Source organism: Eubalaena glacialis, chromosome 16 (assembly GCF_028564815.1).
Source record: "Eubalaena glacialis isolate mEubGla1 chromosome 16, mEubGla1.1.hap2.+ XY, whole genome shotgun sequence".
Lineage (NCBI taxonomy): Eukaryota > Metazoa > Chordata > Mammalia > Artiodactyla > Balaenidae > Eubalaena > Eubalaena glacialis.
Window position 1 is genome coordinate 35,020,362 of NC_083731.1, and position 10,984 is coordinate 35,031,345.

The following is a 10,984-nucleotide window of genomic DNA, read 5'->3' on the forward strand; positions in this document are numbered from 1 at the left end:
ACAATGAAAGCATTGGATTTCTGGTGTCAAGTAATTTGAAATTATTCCAATTTGTATGCCATCTTCTAATATAAAATCTCATCATATATTGTGATTGTTATTGAACAAACATCATTAGTTTTTTAAAGTAAATGATCAAGCTATTCAATACTTTAGTGTTATGTATGGAATAAAAGCTAAATTATATATCTGTCTATATGCATTAGATGTTACAAATAACTACATATAACAATAGCTGCAAAAACATTAAATCAGTGTATACGTATAACTGAATCACTTTGCTGTACACCTGAAACTAACACAACATTGTAAATCAACTACATTCTAATATAAAATAAAAATTACATTTCAAACAGAGCAAACTTAATTCACGAACACAAAACAAAACAGAACTGGAAATTTTGTGACATTCTCCATTTCTCCCTCCTCATCCACAGCTAACAAATAACAGATAGAATCTTTATATTTAATGGCCTGAGTTGAAGATTTCAACTTTAATGTTAAAACCTGAGATTCATTTTTATCAGGACTTTAAAACTTTTTCTTTAACTCATCTGTAGATCCAAATCTGCATAATAACAGTAAGCAGCATACAAAAATTCACACCTGCAATAAACTATTCAGTGATCTAGATACTTTCTTATACACCAAATTAGAGCTGTAAACAACAAATCACAATGAACTCTGGAACTATTAGGAATTTGTAATCTAAATAGTTTCACTCAGTGCCTACTCCCACACGCTTTTAATTAGAAGAGACTTTTTAATCAAGTACTCCCATGCACAAAGTGTCACTTGATGATTTTTGTCATATCAGCCTCCCTTACGAAAGCAAATAATCATTGTGTCAACAGAAGATATTTTCTCTGAAACCAAACTATAAGAATTTTAGTTCTGATTTCAAGTTGTTCAGTTGAGGCTCTGCATACTAAAAGGAAACCTCTGTTTTCTGAGAAAATGGTGAGGAACAGATTCACAAAGCAAGGAGACTGATGGTACCAAGGTGTCCAAGAGTCAGTCCCTTACCTCTGCAAATCAGAGACAGGGTATTTCCTCCAGTGATCTTGCAATTGCTTATTAGAGGAAGTGACATAACAGAATAGATTTGGGTTCACACAAATATCTAATCACTGCACTTCCATTCACTAGTTCTTTGAAAATGTGCAAGATAACTTAACCTTTTTGAGCCTTAATATCCTATTTGTAAAAGGCACTAAGAATAACTATTTTGTTGAGTTGTTGAGAAGTTTAGATTTAAAATCTATAAAGTGCCCTGAACACAATAGGTCTCAGAAAATATTAGCTATACTGTTGATAGTCATTATTGCCTTTATTGCCAATTTACTTGATCTTAAAAAAGTTCTCATCCGTTTGAGATATCAAGGAATGATTGTTTCATAAACCCTGCTCAGCATCAGGAAAACATATGTTTCTCTGGCCAAAAAATGCAGAAATAAAGACAATATAGGAAATGGCGAGTAGGTGTGAGATTATCTAGTTAGAAAGGAAGTGTAATGCACAAAGGGCAGCCATTAAAACAAAACATGAATAAGCCTCTGAGTTTCCAGATGCAAACAACACACCTCTGAATGATGAAGTCTTAGCCATGAAAATACTCAGGGATTCCAATAATCTCCATCCTGTGCTTGTTTTTACAGGGCCTTCTCTAGGGCTCCATCACTTTGCCTGCTGTTTGAAGAGTAGGGGAAGGAAAGATTATTGGCACCATTATTACATAACATAAAAAAAACATGGCACAGTTTGAATTATGGGCCCATGTATTCTTCCTAGCACCCTTGCCATTCAGCTTGCTCTCAGGTGGTTTGTTATCAGAGCCTGAGATAAACCTACAGTCCCATAACTCAGAAGCCTGCTGGTAGCTCTCTGGGTACATCCATATGTGGTTATTTGCTGCGGGTTGGCAGGCCAATATAACTTCTCTGGACCAACATAAAATTACTTTAAACCTTTTTTTTCTTACAGACTTTGAATTATCCATAAGTATGTTTTAATAAAGATGACAAAATTATATGGTAGAATTGCCTTGAAAGTTAGGCTCCATAGACAAAAGGAAAGGGAGTTACTCTCTAGGGTCTGTCTATGCCTGGTATGTTTCTGTTTCCAGGTAATTCTAAGGCAGATAATCTCTGATGTCTAAGTATTATTTAATCATGGAAATGCCTTAACTATAGTAGTTGGGATCTATTTTATAGCTGGCATCTTTAATGCTTGATGCTTTTGTCCATCTGTTAGGAACATTAGTCAAAAATTTAAAGAGACATTTATTAAAAGTAGATTATTATAGTAGATCAAGTACTGAGCACATAAATATAATGTATATAATTTTTATAAACATGCTTTGTATATGATCTAAAGGATCTTATAAAATAATTATTCATGCTATAATTTTAATACATTTTTATTTTATAATTTAGTTTCAGACAGACTTTACAATTTCTAACATGCTAAAGGGAATTATTTTTAATACGTAAGCATAAGTAATTGATTTCTCTGAAAGTTTAACATTTGAGACTGCATTAAAACTTTTAAGGCTAAAAAAAAATAAAAAAAATAAAAAAAAAATAAAAAAAAAAAAACTTTTAAGGCAAGCATCATGCTGAAGCATTCTCCTTCTGATACTGATGGGAAAAGAAATATGGCTGCTGCTTTCGTGGGTCTCGCCATGTAAGAAGCTTCCCATATGTAACTTCAAAATGAGACAAAGTGCTATGGAGTTAATTCTTAGGGTGCTTGTGTTGGAGAGTAAATACGAGGCTCTATATAGAGAAGTTTAAGAGATGGGAGCAGTAATGTAAGCGGGGAAGGAGGAGGTACTTATCTTGAGGCATCTAGAAGGAATAACAGGCCTGGATACTCCAAAGCAGCGCAGAGGTTGGTGTGCCATATGTAGAATGGCACACCATTCTACGTAAAGGAGAGCCAGGGTCACTGACTGAGGGAGAGGGGTAACATATAAGGTTAGAGAAGAAAGTCAGTACCAAATTATATAGCACTTGGGTGAAGAATTTGGCTAGTGGACCTTTTAAAACAATGATTCATACTTAATGAATGATTTCTATATATCCATTCTTTGCTACTACATTCCTTCTACTTAATATGCTATGGACATCACAGAAGATTAGAAAACAATTTTTCAAGACTTTAATTTTTTTCTTTAACAAACAATTTTTTTTTTTTTGGCTGTGCCCTGCAGCTTGTGGAATCTTAGTTCTGCGACCAGGGATCGAACCTGGGCCCCCAGCAGTGGAAGCGAGGAGTTCTAACCACTGGACCACCAGGGAATTCCCATAATTTTTTTTCTTTAATGTACAAAGATTTTTTAAAACTCCATAGACAGAAATGTTAATTTTGAGAAAATAATTCCTTTTCCACAAGTATCTTGAAGGACTTCACTGAATAAAATTTGAATTTGGGGGAAATTGAGAATGTTTCTCTCCCCCTGTCTAATCCTAGGAAATGTTGTCTATTTAAAAACAAATAAGAATGAGAATGATATCCTCAACTTAAGTGAATACATGATAGAAATATTGAGATAATTGGAAGGAGAGAGAAGTAGGGATAAATTAAATAAGGACTAAAAATTAGAAAATTTTGGTTAAAAGCATCAGTGTTCTACTTCTTTGGTTATTTCTATTACTAAATTTTAAAACAATTTAGTTGCTTTTCTTAGTAAAAACATTAAGATCAAAATTATCTTTTAAAAGGTCCAGTTTTTAGCCACATGATACTACGAATATGAAAGAAAAGTTTCAGTTTATTTTTATAATATTAGTTTATTAGGTTTATCTACTTTGTATAAATCACATGAAAACTATATCTGATTTATTCATTCATTCGTTCATTCAAACACATTTTATTGAACATATACTGGGTGCTTAGACTACAGTAATAAGCCAAACAGCATTCCATAACATCCTGGAAGTAATAGTCCAACAGTACAAACTAGGCTAAGCTAAAACATGTTGTAGGGGCTGCCCTGGTGGCACAGTGGTTGAGAATCTGCCTGCCAATGCAGGGCACATGGGTTCGAGCCCTGGTCTGGGAGGATCCCCCATGCCGCGGAGCAACTAAGCCCGTGAGCCACAACTACTGAGCCTGCGCGTTTGGAGCCTGTGCTCCGCAACAAGAGAGGGCGCGATAGTGAGAGGCCCGCGCACCGCGGTGAAGAGTGGCCCCCGCTTGCCACAACTAGAGAAAGCCCACGCACAGAAACGAAGACCCAACACAGCCAAAAATAAAGAAATAAATAAATAAAACATGTTGTAGGAATATAAAACTTAGGCACACCAATATTTCTGTGAAGTAGAAAAATAGTTTGACATTGGTTTTAAGTTCCTTACTAATTACTGTATCTACCACAGATTATATATAAGCACTCAATTAGCTTAACGTTGAAGGTGAAATCTGCAAATATTTAGACTCTCTATTTCCTAAATTTACTGTAGGCTATTTCTATTTCCTTATGTTTTAATTCTTGAAGCTATCATTTTGCAAACATTTACATTGCAATATGCATTTAAAAAAATTTTTGGAAAACTTTACTTTTCTGATTACCTTCTACTGTAGATATTAAAACGTGAAATTTAAACATATTTTATGCAAATATTTCCAAGGTTTAGAGCACACCACAAAGTGGACAGTTGGGAGAGTGTTACACTTGGGAAATAGGCTTATGTTTTGTTTTGTTTGTCCTCTGGATTTTTAATGTCTTATTTTTGCTTCATTCAAGTGGGTTTATTGAAGATTTTATTTACTTTTCTTTTTCACATAGCTGTGTGTTTCTCAATAGGTAAAAGCTGAGTAATATATTAATATTGAATTGTTCGTTTAATCTCACTTCATGGTGGAAAGGCTATATAGTTCATTGATATTGATGAAATAACCCAAGTGGCTTTCACATAAATAGCAACAAATGTGCACAACAGTTACATTACACGGTATATTTAACAACATCTCTAAGAAGTAAGATGGGAGCTCAGTCTTTCCTGATGGAGATATATCTGAGTGCATTCAAAGAAAATTTGGTTCTGCAAGCTTGGAGGAAGTAATTGTCATTCAATAGAAATCAACTAGCTTTGCATATCAGTAAAACACATACACACACTCTTATCTATTTTCTGAGTGCTCTGTACTGATATCAAAATAGCAAATATATATTTATGAGAACTAGAAATGTTGTATTCTTTTCAGTTGCTTAAATTCAATGTAATTATGAAATTAACTTTGAGAATATGTGAAAAATGTTACTTCCTAAATAAGTGAAGATAGAATAAAACCCACAAATTTTATATCAGGCTATGTAGGTTTTATATTCACATTTGTCCCCCAGATGTCATATAAGTAATTATTTTTTGTTCATTTTTAGATGGAAGACTGTATTTGAAAACTACTGTCATGTACTGAATCTTTCCTGTTGAAGAAGTCCATGTTATAGTAAAGAACTTTGCAGTCAGACATTCGTCATTGGAAAGTTCGGGAAAAAAATAAAGTCCTTTTAAGGGAACTTCCTCAATTTTGTGTATTAATGTTCTTTAAAAGTTTAAGTATTCTACAAAAAAAAAAGTTTCCTTCATTGATTTTCACCTGTGGTTCATACCAGAGACCTGAGAATGTTTGTAAATGTACAAGTATCAAACTTCTTACAGTTAATAATTGCAACTTTGCTGCTGGACACTTGTATATGGAGTCAAAGGCAGGTCTCAATAAGACCTAGCTTTGTTTTTTTAATGGAATGAACCATTTTCCTCTTCTGAAAATTCTGTATCTGAGCACATCAAGAGACGCTTGTAGCACCGGTCACCCAGACTTACAGAATTATGTCCTCCAGAAACCAGCAAGAACACTTGGAAATGAACTTGTAGGGGACATAGAGGATTCCTAAAAAAATCAATAAATCAAAGAGTAATATTCTGTTACATTCTATTTTAAACTCTCTAATTGTGGGTTTTCTCCTGAAGATTTTTGTTCATGTACTTTCCAAAAGACCAACAAATGGATATTGACAACAACCCCGTGAAATAACATTTTGCATACCTGAAAAGAAGCATTGGAGATAAGCCAAAAGGTTTCACCGAAGGTCTTTTTTCCTTAAAAATATATAAACGTAACATGTTTTCATTCCAAACTGGTAGTGGTATATAGAATTTAAAATGATCATTATGCTTCCTCTTCAAACTGTTGGTCACATGTACAGTATATAAACATAAAACATACAAGGAAGGTATTATGTATGCAGTAGTATACTAGAGTTTAGGAAAATGAAAATTTTAGAAAATACGTTTTGTCACCCTGTTGGTCAGAAAGACACCTTTCTGGTTTTAACGCATGCAGGCATGTAAATATTTGTCTGGAGTCACAGTATTAATGAATGAGATCTTAAGCATCTGGTGACATCAGAACGCTGTGTCAGCCACTTTTATTTGTATATTGAACCCTAGTTAGTGCCCCAAACTGCACTATTGAGAATGGATTGTGGCTGAACAGTAAATCAAAACACCAGAAATATTTTTATATGTTAATGTCATATTATGTTAAGGTTGCTGAAAGACAAAACCTAACAAACCCTGGATCCTTGATGTATCAGTCCAATACCATGTAGCGCTGAGTGATAAAGTTAAAATGTGTTGTGCTTCCCACCCTGGTCAGAGGGAAGGGTGCCTACGTGTTATTTTCACTGTCTTTTTGAAAGTTACAGTATGTGTTTTCACTTTTGTGCAGATAACTGGAAGTCAAGCTGCGAACAGGGCTTATTACACGCTGAAGTTACCTTCTCTTTGTTTTTACATATTTGGAGTTACACCTTTAAAGACTGATATGTGAATCAGTATAGTTGCTGGACATTTTATGATTTTGCTGTCATCTTACAATTTTATGATCATAACATTATTTATTACCATAAATAGCAAAATCTTAAATGACCAAGAAAACTAGCTTAAAAATGTTTAAAGATAGTTCTCATTGGGTATTAATGATTTGAAAAGAAATTAACATTATAGATACACTGGCACTAAGCTTCTATAGTTTTTTAGGTCTTCCTTGCAATACTGGAACATATTTCTTTTGTGTAGCTTGCTATTAACCAGCTAAGACCATTTTTAATGCAATAAAAAGGTTATATATACAGTTCCTATTTTTAGCTTGCTTAAAAGGGAGCAATATTTTTATTTAAAACACTGTTAATAAATGCTTTGTAGAAACTTGGTTTTCTAAGCATAGTTCTTCCATAACCTTCTTTTGTTATTTGAGCACAAGAGATTCTATTCCTTGTTGTATGTATCTCTTGTTTTTCCCTGTATGCAGTCTTTAAAGGATTACACTTAAAATCAGAGGAACTTGTGGCAAGCTTCTGAATCATACATTTTCTGAAAGTTTTTTTAAAAGCCTACCACTTCCATAAGTAGTAAAATCAGCCATTGCTCTGCTTCTTGCATAGAGTCACCTGTTAAGTAGGTTAAATAGTTTTAAAATACATACTTTCCAGACCTTTGAGAATGTTTTAGTGTTTGGTTCGCTATAAAAGGAAATTTTAGCAAGGATTAAAGAAGAAAGCTATCAGCTATATGCTAAGAGAGAATCGTACTAACATGTTGTAAATATTGCAAGTCATGAAATGTTATTTTAAGTCTGTAACTTAAGTTTTTTTCCCCTTTATTAGTTATACAGGTTGGTTTAAAATTTGTTTTTTGGTTTAAACAAGTAAAATTGTGCCCATTTTATGGTTTCCATGCTTTTGTAATCCTAAAATTATTAATGTCTCGTTCTGTATTATAACCACATTTGCGCTCTATGCAAGCCCTTGGAACAGAACATATACTCATCTTCATGTAGGACCTATGAAAATTGTCTATTTTTATCTATATATTTAAAGTTTTCTAAAAATGATAAAAGGTTATTACGAATTTTGTTGTACAAAATCTGTACAAAAATCTGTTTTTACATCATAATGCAAGAATTGGAAATTTTTCTATGGTAGCCTAGTTCTTTGAGCCTGGTTTCAATGTGAGAACCGCGTTTACTGTTATTGTATTTAATTTTCTTTTTCTTTTCAACAATCTCCTAATAAAACTGTCTGAAATCTCCCTGTGACTTTATTTACAGTTCTTCTTTATTAAATTTTGTGAAATGCATAGCATAGAAGGAATATTCACTTTCTAATGGGAGGCATCTCAAAACAACATAAGTCAGCTCTTTACAATGTGAAGGGAACAATGCTCAATGATTTTATTTAACATGCAACTGCTTCTATCTCTAATATGAATTACTGTGGTGAAAAACATCATAAAAGCACACTCTATAGTTATTGTTTAACAAGCAGATTTTCCATATTTTGTTTCTTGCCAGCTAAGCAAACTGCCCACATATACATGATTTATTTATGTACATTTCTCAGTTTATGAAGCTGTTATTTGTACCTTTTTCCTTTATATTCTTATATTCCCATGATTCTTATTTCACAAAGCTTTGTGCTGAATAATGTAAAGTAGACATGTTGATGGAACAAAATATATTATTCCCATATCTATAAGAGTGTAGATTTGTAACTCTAACTCAGTGTTTTGCTTTCAGTCTCTATCATTGGGAAAAAATGCCTTTAGAAACTTTGCAGTTCCAATAGGCTTTAATAATATATAAACGTTTTAATCAATCCAAAATGCAGCACTCAAAGAAATATTGGGTTACTATCTCTGTGAATACTCTAAACATTCCCAAAAGAATGGAAAATGAATTTTTTTCTGTCTAAAGAGATTATTTCAATGAATTAACAAATTATGATTTATCCCTAATAAAACCTCAAATGTTTATGTGACCATTACAAACACATTTTTGTCTTCTGTCCTCATATGTTTTTGTCAGTTAAGACTTGTACTAGAACATCATACAGCCTCTGGATGTTAGAGGCATTTGGTGATGATTTAAGGTTTCTCCCCATGTGTTTTCATTGGCATTAGCAAATTTACAATATGAACAAAAGTTATTTATTACTAGAGGATAGTAAATTATAAATAAAAGTTACATGGATTGCATTTTTTCATATGGGAAGTAGGGATGTTAATAGAATTAAAATATTATTGTAAATGGCATTGTAAATATATCACTTTTCCTTATGTGTAGGCTTGGTGCTAACATTTATCTTTCATATGTACAACTGGTATATAAAAGCTGAACCAAACCTCATTTATTCCTTTAAACAGATTCATTAATAAAGCCTCTATTCTGCACAAAGCACTGTGCTAAATGTTGTAATGAATGAAAACATAGCTGTTTTCCCAGAGGAGCTTATAATTTTGTTGGAATAGGAAGTCTTACTTTCAGCAAGAGAAGATTCACTCAGCATCTTCTAGACTGTCGTGGATATAGAGCTAGTATCAAGAGGGCATTGGCTTAGACGACTTCCTACTAAGTGGTAACAATCTAGTGACCCATTTTGTACCTTCACCTTCCAGCGACTAATATAAGACAGTTTGGGGGTCAGACAATTCTGTAGAGATTGAGAAAGGGGATGGATACATTTTCCCCTAGGTAAAACACCATACTAGTTATTCTTTTCATGTTATTTTTCATGTATTTCAGTCACATCACTCTTCTTACCAAGGCTCACAAACTTTGTTTTAAATAAGTAGCCTGTTTGCAAAAATCATCAACAAACAATAAATTTCTAATATTCAGATTATTGAGTGTAGAGGTAACAATATTCAGTTCTTATCATCCAGCATCTATGTGGCTAGGGCAAGTAATGGCCTAAAATGATTCAACCACAGAGCATAAATTCCTAAACGCCAAATGAGTGTGTTAGGTAATGAGTGACATTTGTAGTGGCAGCATCATTTACATGTATAGGTTAATGAGCTAGAGATTTTGGCTTGAAATATTGCATCTGTTAGGACTCCTTTGGTTGGCTGTAACAAAACGAATTCCTGCAAGTCTAAAGAGCAAAAGGAATTGGTTACGAAGACAGAGGGGTGCACATGGAACCTCAAGCCAGGATTGCAACCAACCCCCAGGGACCAGGGTTCTTCTTCAACGTTCATATTTCTGCTCCTCTCAGTGACTCTGCTTCTTTCTCCTCTCGTTGCAGACATATGTGTTCCTCTTGGTTCCTCTATTATTCAGGAGCATAAGACTCCACCCACCGAAGTGAACCAATCATTTTCTCTCTCTTGTCTTAAGTCAGAATCCCTGAGTTCTGATTGTCTGGAGCCAGAGCACATGGCAGTACGGTATCTTGGCAGTACAAATAGATGAATCTGAGGAATTTTAGAAACTACTGTGTCCAATTAAATTTGAATCTCTGGGGATTGGGGCTGTGGCATCAGGATTTTTAAGTTCCTAGGGTGATTCTAATGAGCAGCTAAAGTTGAGGACCACTGTCTGGGAGGATGGCAAGTATTACATAGAAAATGACTAGTGGGCCTTCTGTTGTGGGGTAAGGGGGGTAGTTGGAGTGAGTGGGGGCCATTGTGAGCTGTGCAGACACTATAAAAGCCAACTAATAGTTCTTTAAAATCATAAAAATTACATAAAATCTATACAATAATTCATATTTTTTAAAAAGTAATTCTAGCATTGTGAACCTAATTCTGAATTGAATATGAATTTACAAACCTCCCAATCAGGTTTAATAGAAGTCACATTATTTTTTCTAGATAAAATTATTGGTTAATATGACCTTAGAACTAACTACACAGGGAGGTAAAAATTCTATTTCAATCATTACTGAAGCTTCCTCCCTCTGAATGACCTCAGTCCAAACATTTTTCACAGTCCATACTGTTTGGGGAGAACCCCTCGAGTTTTCATGCCTAGAATCTAGTTTTCGAGAAGCTGTCCTAAGCCCTTCTCTTTGGACAGACTCCAGGTTTGTGGGAGAAAAAATTGACACAGTGTAGTGTAATTCTCAATGTGGAGGAGAGGAATATTTAAGACAATTAATTTGTAATTGGGAAATGTAAAGTCATGTGAAAGG

General features: G+C 33.9%; 1 protein-coding gene across 2 annotated transcripts in view; it reads left to right on the top strand.

Moving 5' to 3' along the window:
* DACH1 (dachshund family transcription factor 1) overlaps window positions 1-8,099 on the top strand; it is a 413,755-nt gene extending 405,656 nt beyond the window's left edge. For both annotated transcript variants that reach the window (XM_061170678.1, XM_061170677.1), the window contains one exon: window positions 5,387-8,099. In XM_061170678.1, coding sequence (XP_061026661.1) covers window positions 5,387-5,424 — 38 coding nt within the window. In that variant the 3' untranslated portion in view covers window positions 5,425-8,099. The remainder of the gene's footprint in view (window positions 1-5,386) is intronic.
* Window positions 8,100-10,984: the final 2,885 nt, after the last annotated feature.